Raw genomic sequence first — 12,771 nt, forward strand, 5'->3', positions numbered from 1 at the left:
TGAAATAGTCAGTGCTAGTGTCAGAGCCGCTGTTATATTGAAAAAAAAAAAAAGAATGGTATACTACTTAATATTGAATAGATGTGATATACCCTTAACTTTGTGACAAGCAAATGAATTTGTTGAAAATGAATTGTTTGCTGTATATATAATGCAAGATATGAATTTAGACCAGAGGTTAGCTACGTGTGGCCTACAAAAACTTTCATGGTCCACAACAGGTTGTAACATAGGTGACCATTACAATACAACTGTAGTAACACAATGACAACATTAGACCACACTTTAATTAGACAAGAAGGTGAGCCTTTTCCAAAGCAGAGTTAATGATTGATGCAAAGATCGTGACAGTCTTATCTTTCCAACTCATATTTTGGGTTTTGCTAATCTAATTAGAAATCACAATATTTCTTACACAATGTCTTTTAGCACAATGCAACTTTTAAAAATTTTACTTGATCAGTTTGAAATGAGTAGAAATTTCAGTAATGCCACAGCAAACACTTCAGAGATACCAAAAAGCCTACAAAAATGGCAAAATTAGTAACAAGAAAATCCTGTATTGTAGAGAGGAAAAAAATTAATTTTACCACAAAAACCCAGTAGGTGTTAATTTTATTTGTGTGCCAAGCAACAGTAAGAAAACACTGAGGCAGAGGACCGAGTTAATAATTAAATCCTCCTCGATTTCTTTACCGATCAAATTAAGCACAGTCCCGCCTACTTGATTTCTACTGGTCCACAACACAGACACTTGTGAATTCATGCCAAAAGTTCAGCTAAAGTTAAGCCAAAGTAAGGAACTGTGCATCTTTCACACTCCACGTCCTTTCCCCTTCAGTGAACTGTTTTTCCGAGTGAATATTTGGTCTGATCACTGTTTTAGAAAAGTGTATTTTTCAGGTGTCTCCTATATACACCGCAGCAAGGACAATAAATACTACAACTAAACTGTAGATGTCACTTTAACTTTCTACCACTTGAATAGAAACAACATAACTTAAAGTTGCTGTAATGCAGAACAAAACATGAGTCACAATAACGATCGTATTAAAGGCAGACTCTGAGTCAGGATTACAGATAAAGCTGAGAAGACTGAAATGATTGGACTAATGGAGAAAGGCCTGAGCATGGCTCTTATTAAGAGAATAAGCTCATTTCAGTGCTAAGGCAATTATGAGATATCAACAGAGAAAGCAAAAGTGAAAAAAAAAAAAAAAAACAAGTTTCTGAAATATAGAAAAACAAATCTCAAGGCAAATTATTATATAAAGTGAACATTTTATTACTTGTGAGCATGACATCCTTCTGAGTGGAAAACTTAAATATGTTCAATAATAATGACATTAATCAGTTCTCAAAAGTAAAGAATCGCTCATCGTATTTTGATGAAGAATACAACGCCTCCTAATGGATATGACTGCCGCAGCTGATCCTGAGACAGTCTACCACAATGTAGACAAACTGAATCAGCTGTAATTGCTGAAAATGTCTCAGAATGGCACCACCACAGAGCTGCTCGGGGCAAAAGTCTTTTTATGTGTGTGTGTGTGTGAGATTGAAGCTCCTTTAGGCAGTGACGTGTTATTCCACTACAGTCACCACATGTTTCTCCTTCTCGGTCACCAAGGGAACGGAGCCCGGCTTGCTGTGTTTGCGTACGTTTTGTTCCCTAAAAAAAAAAAAAAAAAAAAACAGACGGACAATGAGAATGCATGACTCAAACAGACGCTCATTTTCTCCTTAGCACAGGTGAGTCAAACATCACAAACACACTCGTATAGCACTGCCACAGCACTAACTATTGTTTTGGCATGCACTGAGTAAGCTTCAGCAAACATTTACAGCAAGAACATAGAAATCTTTGTCTCTATGAAGATCCGGTGAAGCACTATCAGAACAGCAATGTACACAAAACCAGGCCTGGGAGATATTTTACTATCTGGTAAATGATCTGGATACACATTACATGAAAATGCAGTTTACGAGGAACTGGGGAAAAAATTACAAAGTTGTCGACACTGACTATTATCAAATAACTCGTTTCATGTGTTAGTAATTAATTACACTACTCTCAGATTGTCACGTGCATTTTCGGACTTGGCCCTAGTGGTGCTTGCACTTGGCATTCAGAAGAAGCAGAGCTGGCAAAGGCCTTCTCTGTACGCCTGCAAGCTCAGAGGGAGCGGTAAAGCCTGGCACACAGCTAGGAGATCTGTGAGGACCTTTCTGCTGCCTGCTGGAGCTCCTGTGCCAAAGCAGTGTGTGCCAAAATGGATAAAACACTACCACTTGAATACTAGCCTTGCGTAGTAATAACCATTACGGCTGCACAACATGGACAAAAAATGTGATGAAGTCAACTGATATCATGACAGATGCAATAAATAAATACTACATTAAAATATTTTAAAAGATTTTTTTTCTAGCATTAATATAAAAGATAATTTCACACATATTAAGACTATGTTTCAACATTAACACATTCTGCTGCAGTAATATATATATATATATATATATATATATATTATATATATAAAATATATAATAAATTAAATATATAATAAATCAATTAAAATTACACAATTTATTATATATATATATATATATATATATATATATATATATATATATATATATATATATATATATATATATATATATAATAAATTGTGTAATTTTAATTGATGCCCTGTTAACAAAAGATGAATACCAAATAATTGGTATTTTGACATATGTTTTAGATTGTTGTTTTGCAGGCTAGACCTACATTTGAAATTTGGCAACCATGGGGATGCTAAACTTTGCATTCAACTGTACATTCACTAGCCACTTTAATAGGAACACCTGCAGACTTGCTCAATTAAAACCTGCTCATTCATGCAATTATCTGACCAGCCAGTCATATAGATGCAGCACAATGCATAGAATCCTGCGAATGCAGGTAAAGCGCTTCAGTTAATGTTCACATCAAACATCAGAATACGTGAAAAATGTGATCTCAATGACTTTGGCATAGCTGTTGGTTCCAAGTGGGCTGGTTTGACTATTTTTGACTAACTGCTGTTCTCCTGGGATTTTCATTTGCACCTCTCTAGAGTTTACACAGAATGGTGTGAAAAACAAAAACCATCCAGTGACCGGCAGTTATTTGGGTCAGAGGTAAGAAGACAATGGCTAGACTGGTTTGAGCTGACAGGAAGGTTATGGTAACTCAAATAACCACTCTTTACAAACGTGGTGACTGGAAAAGAATCTCCGAATGCACAAAAGTCAAACCTTGGACAACAAAACCATATCAGGTTCCACTTTCTGTCAGACAAGAATCTGAGTCTACAGAGAGCACAAGCTCACCAAAACTGGACACCTGAAGACTAGAAAAATGTCACTTGGTCTGATTTCAAGCAGATGGTAGGGTCAGAATTTGGCATCAACAGCACGAATCCGTGCCTTGTGGCAACAGGCTCAGGCTGGTGGTGGTGGTGTAATGGTGTGGGGAATGTTTTCTTGGCACACAGTGGGCCCCTTTGGCTAACCTTCCTGTCAGCTCTAGGCCACTGTACTAATCGAGCATTGTTTGAATGCCGCAGTTTATCTGAGTGTTGTTTCTGATGACATGTATCCCTTTACAGACACAATTTACACATCTTATAATGGCTACTTCCAACATAAAAATGTGCCAAGTCATTTCAAACTGGTTCCATGAACATGACAGTAAGTTCAGAGTAATACAGGGCTTTCCCAGTCACCAGATCTGAATCCAGTAGAGCAACTTCGGGATTTGGTAGAACGGGAGATTTGCAGCATGAATGTGCAGCTGACAAATCTGCAGCAATTATCTTTTGTAGCCAACATGGACCAGAATTTGAAAGGAATGTTTCCAACACCTTGTGGAATCCATGCCATGAAGCACTGAGGCTGCTTTGAGAGCAAAGAGGGGTCCTACCGAGAATTAGTATGGCATTCCTAGTAAAGTGGCTGGTTGGTGTATATTCAAGAACCATAATCTATTACACAATGTAGTTCAAGGAATACAACAATGTTCAGTCAAACTCATATGTTAAATCAGTGTATAGCTAGCACCAAAAAGGAAACTGAGTTGAGGAGGTGACTTACTTCCTGCGTCTTGCCTCGTTCATCTCCCGCAGCTCTCGTTTCTGTTTGAAGATGTCTCTGGGCAGGTGGCGATGGCGGGCGATGCGCTTCACCTGCGGGTGGTGCTGGAACTTCTCCTTCAGCTTTTGGTTGTAGTGTATGGCAGCCTTTTCTCTAGATGTGAGCTGTGAGCCAAGATTTAGGCACATTATGCAGAAGTTGGGGTGCCAATATTTTTGCATTAGGGCTGACACTAAAGGATGCTCATGACAACAAACAACTGGCATGCTGAAGTCAAACACTTGCCAGAAAGAAACTACTAATAACCTATTTAGTTTATTATTAAGCTTATTTATTATGTCTTTGTCTTCTTTTGTAGCATGTGCTATGTTTAAACCACATGTACTACATCTGACATGGAAAATAAAATAAATGCACTAAAAAGACATGTGCTTTCTAAAGACACCAGGATCACCACCTTTGTCTCCTTTCTTTCAGCGTCCCATAAACCCCTCCTCTTGCTTCACGTCTAAGTGCCCCTCAGCTGAAAGCTTTCATTCTAATTAAAAGCAATGATTTCTTTACCCCCACCAAATGCAATTTATTTAAGGCTAATAACTGCTGATGCCATGGAAGAGCTCTGCTTCACTCGACAAAACCAAGAGGCCTGTTAAACCTTAATTACACTGTTCTTAACAACGAGCACGTATAAACTAGAGCACTGACATGAACCTCTGCAACATTTAGCATTCACCACAAAGAAACTGTTACTCTAACCTATAAATCAAAGATGAAGACACTGTTTGCCCATTGCTAGAATAAATGCAAAAAATGATTACACAAGGAAGAGGCAAACAGGCTTTAGGTAAGGACTAAAACACAATGTGGCATGCTGTTATAGGAAAATGATCAATGACAGGGTGGAGTGATACGACCCCGATCCCTATTACAGCATGTCCTGAAGAATTTTATCCCTTTATTATCACAGCGATTTGCCAAATTGAACTTAATTTTTATTCACTGATTTATTTATCATACTTTTTATCCGTTTATAGTCATGTTTTATGTATCGTAACGTTCATGAAACAAAAGTTAGCTCCCATTATCATTTCTGTTACAGCAGCTATAAACAGTCGCTCCCTCACCAGCATCCCTTTTTTTTCCTCTCTCCTAAAGTTTACAAGACAAAAAAAAATCCCTTGTCATGTTGCTTTAAAAAAAAAAAAAAAAAAAAAAACCCACACACAAAGCACTCTTTCCCGTGTCACTAAACTTACTAAAAGTTACAGCTTTACCTCTGACTGTTACAAAGAGTTGAAAGTGGAGACTCCTTCCAAAAATGTTAAATAAACATCTCCTTTCACAGAAAATCTCACCATATAAACAATTCCACTTTTTAAAAAATCATTATGTGGAGCATTCACCGTACAAGTCCCTGTGAATGCTGTTACTATAGAAACGCTAACGTGTCAGAATGAGCATATTAATATAAACCTGCACCTAAAGTGGTCATCCACTTTAATGTTGCAGTTCTATTGTGTTCATTTTGAAGAAAGAAGAAAAACTAGTGTTTTACATTTTGCTAAATCACACAAGTCGCCTGACTTCCCAACACTGCACTGTCATCCACAGAAAACTCTCCAGGCCTGAGGCTTGATTCAGCATCTCCTCTGCATTTAATTAAAAACCCTCCTGATTGTTTGATGCTTCATTATTTTTCCGAAGAGGCTCTGCTTTAAGTGATTGGATGATTTAAAGTGCTGATGGGCGCACTGCTTGTCCAGTGCAGTTAAGATCGTTAGAATAAATCTTAGCTTATTTAACGTACATAGTGCTGTGAGGAGCCAAAGACGGGACGAGCCCATGAGGCTAAAGGAGGATGGAGAGACCTTTATGATGAATATGGGAACCAACCCACTCAACAGTGTTCCTTCATCAATATGAAATGTCACTATACATAAATGCCAGAAATTACATCATATGAGGAAGTACACTAAATGATCTTATAAAATCAGGATATTTAGACTGAAGCTTCGCTCTGTATCTATTTTTTTAGTGCAGGTCCGGCAGTAGGAAATTTGATGTCTGATTTTTAGTGTTCATTCTGTTATCTGCATCATAAAATCACATTACAGCACTTTGACGAGAGAAACCAGGTCCTTTCTTGGCAAAGGCTAAACAGTGGCCGCGCTGCCATAAAGCCACTTATTGAGAGTGATGCTGTTTCTTATTGCACATTATTCTAAGTGCTTGGCAGCAGCCACTACTGTTGATCCTGGCAGGGTTCAACAAACTGGCATTCGAGCCACGGCCGAGAAAAATGCAAACTTCGTGGATCAAATCCAGTCACATGCTGTATAACAGTTTTAGCACTGATTTAGCTAATTAAATTCATGTGCTCTGTCAAACGAGAGAGCCAAATCATCGCAAGATTAATTCCTATTTCACTATATTACAAAAAATGCAGGAAGAAATCTTTAAATCTTTTTCTAAAGCAGCGTAAACCGTTTTGTATTAAACATAGAAAACAGGTATAATCCTCAGTAGTGAAGGCTCTCACCACTCCCAGTTTCTCCGAGGCGTTGGCCTTCCAGATGCGGATGTTCATCTCGTCTGAGCCGCTCAGGATGTACTTGCTGTCTGCTGACCATCTCACGCAGATGACGTGCTGCATGCGCTTGGTGTGGTACACCTCCCTGGACAAAACGGCAAAACCATTGTTAAGAAAAATCCTATTAATGCACTAAACAGGAAACAAGGCATCCAGGGCGCTAAAGCAATGTGCGCATATACACACAGGAAATGACATTATTTTACCAATAAAAGTTTGAGACTGTATTCTAGACATATGCAGTCATTACAACTCTACTGCTGAGATACACTATTGCTGCATCCTCTGATTAAATTATCTGAATAAAGGAACTGCCGGAATAGTCAAAAATCAGAGAAAATTCATTTATCAGTAGCTTATGAAAACATTTACAGCATATCAATCAAAGCAGCAACATTGTTTTGATAAACTATTGAGGCCTAAACACGTTGTCTTAAAGCAACAGTTCTGCACTGGAGACCTGCAACCGGTCCGACACTGGAGACTCCTTCCATAAATGTTAAACATCTTTGTACACAAACGTTCACCATATCCACAATTACACACATTTTTTTAAAATCTGTTTACGTGGAACTATCCTTATACGAGGTCTTGTGAATAAGTTAGAACGAACATAAACCTGCAAACACTGTCTGAGGTGCTGTTACAGAAAAGTAACCAACACCGTCTGACCAATCAGAATCGAGAATTCAGCACTGTGGTATGGATGACATACAGCTAACAGTGTATAGGTGTGTAAGGACAGATGATTTGACTCTCCTCACTCACCTGCTGTGGCCGCTGTGTTTGGGGAAGATGCGAACCGTCTTGTCAAAACTGGCTGACACAAACTCTCTCCCCGTGGGCGAGTAGTCCACATCCAGCACAGCGGACACGTGGTCCATGTGTACTGTAACTGGTGCGTCCAGACGCCTCATATCATAGGTGTACAGGCTGATTTGATGATCAAACAGAGGTAATAATTACTGAATGAATATGAATCATTCATTACCTTTACATCAATACTAAATGTCATGTGACTCACTTATAGTCCTCGTTGGAGCACGTGAAATTATACGCCTCCATGGGGTTCCAGCAAAGTGTGTTACTTCTCAATTGCATTACAACCTGAAGTAGAGGACAGTGTCGTCATCGTCATCATTGTCTTCATCACCACAATGAGACAAAAAAATGCAAGCAGTCATGAATCCTAAGAGCTTGTTGATACCTTTTTAAGTGGAGTCGACTCTCTCATGTCATACAGTATGATACTTCTGTCCGAGGCACAGCTGGCAAGGAGCTCAGTCTGCAAAAGCACTCACAGTGTTAGCATTTATATTTTAAAAATTCTTAATATTTAATAGAAAATGTTTAAATTGCGATGTAAGCATACACTACATAGCCGAAGTGCGTACACAAGACCATCACACCCATATGTACTTTTTGAACATCTCATTCCAGATTTATTCCCCCTTTGCTGTTATAATAACCTCCTGTGCAGGACACTCGAGTTCTTCCACACAAACCTTCACAAACCATCTTCATGGAGCTCACTTTGTGCACAGAGGCATTGTCATGCTGAAACATGTTTGGGCCTCTTAGTTCCAGTGAAGAGAAATGTTAATTCTACAGCACACAAAGACATTTTATACAATTGTGCGCTCCCAATGTGGCAACAGCTTGCGGATGGTCCACGTATGGGTGTGATGGTCAGGTGTCCACAAACATTTAACCATATAGTGCGCATTCACACCAACTAATATGTCTGATTAAATACATTTTTAAGTAAATCTGGTAGCTCTGCAATGTTTTAACACTCTTACTAGTTGCTCTAGGACATTGTTTTTCAAACTAGGGGCTGGCAGAAAAATCTCAGAAAATGTACCTCCATCTAATTTTTAAATTGTCAACTCATTTAATCTGCTTAAACCTAACAAAAAAAAAAGTGGTACGTCTTTAACAAAAAATAGCAAATGTTATTAAGCAATGTTAAAATTAAACTCGTGCCAGGCAATTACAATTCACGGTAATCCCATAAACCCAGCTGAAACTCAATTACTGCGCAGGACACAATGGCATTAATGTGATGTATTTCTGCAATGTATTTTAAGTGCATCTATTCTTTAAAGTGATTACGGTCATAACAACGACATACAGTGTATTCATACAGCGCACAATTTCTGTCTCAGCCACTACCTCACTTTTCTTTGTCTCCATCAACTCCTTGTTTTTTTATAATATCATTTTTGCAGGTCAATACACTGGGTGATGCATTTTGGCATCAATAATTATGTATCAGGTACTTTTTCTCTGCAGTTCCCCCCCTCCTTTTTTTTTTTTTTTTTAAACCTAACCAGTGTCAGTGTGCATAGTGAAAAATAAAGATTAATGAGGTGTTAAATAAAATGTAATAAAGTGTGTGTGTGTCTCACCTCCACAGGGTTATAACGAACACAGCTGAAGCTATCTACCCCCCAGCTGAAGGAGCGAATGGGGCTGCTCTTCTGCTCGTCCCAGATATCCACCGTCTGGCCACATGTTGCGAAAGTACCTTCACTCTGGTGATGGTCAATGCCTGTGTACACAGCCTGCAACAGGAAATAAAGCCAGCACAGGTACAGCAGGAGTCAATGCTCACTGAAAAGTGATTTAATTATCACTATAGTCTGTATCATATTACATATAATAAAAAAGACAAATAAAATGTAGCAATCAATGTATGAAATACAAAGTTTATTTGGTCGTCGGGCTCCTCAGAGTACGTAAGCAAAATGGTTTAGGATGTGGGAGTAAATATGATAAGAAATTAATAGAATTAGGCTAACCAAGTGGTTACTGAAGATGAATGAATGATAATGGTTGTGTTCATTGTTACACAGCCATTACAGACAGCGCAAAACAATGTCATATTCTTTATTTGTCTATTTACTTTGCTCAGTTCATTGTTTGAATATACACTGACCTAATAAACCCTTTATTAGGTTCTGGGAGTTTCACACCTAACAGACTCTCGCATTTACACAGAATGGTGGGAAAAAAAAAAAAACATCAAGCGAGCAGCAGTTCTGCAGGCGGAAATGGTTTGCTGATAAGAGAGGTCAGAGGAGATCGGCCAGAGCTGATCTGTTTCGAGCTGACATGAAGGCTATGGTAACTCAAATAACCACTCTTTACAAACGTGGTGAGCAGAAAAGTATCTCACAACACATAACACATTGAGGTAAATGAGCTACAACAGCAGAACACCACTCAAATAACCACTCTTTACAGCCGTGGTGAGCAGAAAAGCCTCTTAGAACAAATGACACGTTGAAGTAAATGAGCTACAACAGCATAAGATTACAGTGGGGACATGCTCACTGGATTTCTTTTTTTTTGTCGCACCATTCTGTGCAAGCTCTAGAGACTGCTGCATTTGAAAATCTCAGGAAATCAGCAGTTTCTGAAATACTCAAACCAGCCTGTCTGGCACCAATAACTATGTCATGGTCAACGTCACTGAGAGAACATTTTTTCCCCATAATGATGTTTGATGTGAACATTAACTGACGCTCTTGACCTGTATCTTGCATGATTTTATGCATTGTGCTGCTGCCACATGATTGGCTCAGTAGAGAATTGCATTAACAAACAGGTATACCTAATAATGTGGTAGTGTATGTCCCACAAAAAAAATGAAATGATATACCTTCCCAAGTATAGTGGTCAATGGTTCCTCCCGCACACCATAACCAGGGGCCTCCATGCTCCATTGCTTAATGGTCTTATCATCTCCTACCTGCCACAGGAAATACAGAATAAGAGTTCTTGCACTATATACAAAATATTATGCCAAAATGTTTAAAGTAAATGTTTAAAGAGATCCAAAACGCTGCAGAATGCTCAGCTGTATAAACACACATACACAGTGCCAGGAAAACATGCTAGAAGTACCGTGAAAAACGAAGTTCCACAAAAGCGTGAGCATATTCCCCTGACGAAGCCTTCGTGAGCCTGGATCGTTCGCAGGCATTCCCGTCTGCTCAGGTTCCAAATCTTCACCTATCATAAACACAAAGCGTGAGCAATGTCATAACCGTTAACCAAACCATGCAGAAGTGACAGATGGTTTACATCAACAGCTTTGAATTTCATTACAGAATAAAACTCTGATGCTGTTAAAGATCACATGCTGATTATAAAAACAGCAGTAATGTAATACTGAGCAGTGGTATACCTGTCCATCACACGCCCCGGACAACACCGTAGAGAGACTCTTGACGTGCTTGGCGATGCAGTTGACGCCGTCTCTGTGGCCATCCAGCGATGCCACGAAGGGCTTCGCGAATATCCGGTCGAGCTTAGTGGCATTCAGGGCTCTGGTGTACTCCCTTGGCACCTCAAACGGGTGTAGAGTGGGATCATAATTCCTGGGAACTTTAGAGAAAATGATAGATTCACCAAATCATGATCATTATCAGAAACTGTAACGTAATCCAAGACTATATTATAAAAAGATATTTAATAAGTTAGCATACAAGGTTTTCTGTAAAGAGGTGTTTCTTTAACATTTATGGAAGGAGTCTCCAGTGTCAGTGTTTTATAAACCACCATGTGACGGTTTGAAGTAAAATGACAAGGTGTGTATTTATTTATTTATTTATTTATTTATCTTATTATTTTCAAGAGAGATAAAGAGCGAGAGAAGCTGATTAGGAAACAAGTGTTTATAGCAGCTATAATGTGAATATAATATGAACAGTAATTAAAAATTCTCCACAATATAAAATGTAAATGATGAGATAGAGGAATACCACACTTCAGAACGTGCTGTTCTAGGGAAATAATCAACGACAGGGTAGTGTAATGCAGCCTGACACCACCCTAACATGCAATATGTTTTATCACATAGCACACTAAATTATAACATTATTTCCTACCCTATGTAGTGCACCTACAGAGTGTCTATGAAGCATTCGGGGTTCAGCCCTCGTGCAACATTAGCTTAGCATAAGCAGTCCACTCACCGCGCTGGATATCTCTTGAAGTTTCTCGAACATAATCGTCCGGGTTCCGACAAAGCACTTTCACCTTCATAACGCTTTATAAACTCTTTATTCTGCGTCTTTTCGCTTAATTATTCCAGAGCGTACAATTTATAATCCAATAAAACAACCGCGACTCAAACATGCGTGTTTACGTGACGCGAGTAGTGCACGTAGGTCACGTGGTGCCCCAAACGCATTGTGGGATAGACCGAGTGACAAAATGGCGCTGCTGCCCCCTGCTGTCGGAGAGGCGGAAGTGCTTTATGTTTACAAATAGGTGCAAAGGTTTGCATCCCCAGACAAAACCAGTGCAGAAATGTACCTTAACTTAATAGTGTTTTCCTATTTTAAACCATTACATCAATATTATATCAGTTAACTCATCAATTATCTTCGTTTTTGTGTCACTGTGATGTTGGTAATTCAGTTAACTAACAACTTAAACCAGTCAACAGTCAACATTTACTCAGTCTTATTTAAGGAAGAAAAGTTCAAATAAGCTCAAACTCACACAGAAAAACAGCTCATAAGACCTATGTATGTCTTTCCTAGACCTTGAAAATGGTATAAAAAGCAATCAGAAAGGTTTAATGTCAACATTACAGACAGTGAGAGCTGAATTTTCAGAAATGGAAGAAACATAAACACAAAGTACACCAAAAAATCTTAAATATACAGCATAGGGGTGGGCGATATAACAAAAATACCATATCATGATACTTGAAGATTTCTCCAATGCACTCTATATTCAGTTTATACACTCACCATCCACATTATTACAGTAGGAACACCTGTACACCTGTATATTCATGCAGTTATCTAATCAGCCAATCATGTACAGCAGTACAATGCATAAAATCATGTAGATACAGGTCATGTGCTTCAGTTAATGTTCATATCAAAGATCAGAAATGGAAAAAAGTGTGAGATCTGTGACTTTAACTGTGGTATGGTTGGCAGTACAAGATGGGCTGGTTTGAGTATTTCAGAAACTGCGGATCTCCTGAGATTTTCAAACACAGTAGTCTCTAGAGTTTTCACAGAGTGGTGTAATAAACA

The 12,771-nt window shown here is 38.7% G+C and overlaps 1 protein-coding gene across 1 annotated transcript; it reads right to left on the reverse strand.

Moving 5' to 3' along the window:
• Positions 1-269: 269 nt before the first annotated feature.
• Positions 270-11,904, reverse strand: dcaf13 (ddb1 and cul4 associated factor 13). Its single transcript, XM_026924763.3, has 11 exons — positions 11,692-11,904; positions 10,902-11,101; positions 10,619-10,726; positions 10,374-10,463; positions 9,118-9,273; positions 7,914-7,991; positions 7,731-7,813; positions 7,475-7,639; positions 6,656-6,791; positions 4,117-4,280; positions 270-1,672 (listed from the first exon to the last, which is right to left on the reverse strand). The coding sequence occupies exons 1-11, from the start codon at positions 11,759-11,761 to the stop codon at positions 1,585-1,587; spliced, it is 1,338 nt and encodes a 445-aa protein (XP_026780564.1). The 5' UTR covers positions 11,762-11,904; the 3' UTR covers positions 270-1,584.
• Positions 11,905-12,771: the final 867 nt, after the last annotated feature.

This window comes from Pangasianodon hypophthalmus, chromosome 22 (genome assembly GCF_027358585.1).
Source record: "Pangasianodon hypophthalmus isolate fPanHyp1 chromosome 22, fPanHyp1.pri, whole genome shotgun sequence".
Classification (NCBI taxonomy): Eukaryota; Metazoa; Chordata; class Actinopteri; order Siluriformes; family Pangasiidae; genus Pangasianodon; species Pangasianodon hypophthalmus.

Bases quoted from the DNA above. Each gene is read 5' to 3' on its own strand.
- dcaf13 (XM_026924763.3), bottom strand. From the start codon at position 11,761: ATGAAGGTGAAAGTGCTTTGTCGGAACCCGGACGATTATGTTCGAGAA. The intron at 9,274-10,373 runs GTATATCATTTC...TTCCTGTTGCAG, and splicing joins TGACCACTATACTTGGGAAG to GCTGTGTACACAGGCATTGA. The intron at 6,792-7,474 runs GTGAGTGAGGAG...CGTTTTGTCCAG, and splicing joins AAACACAGCGGCCACAGCAG to GGAGGTGTACCACACCAAGC.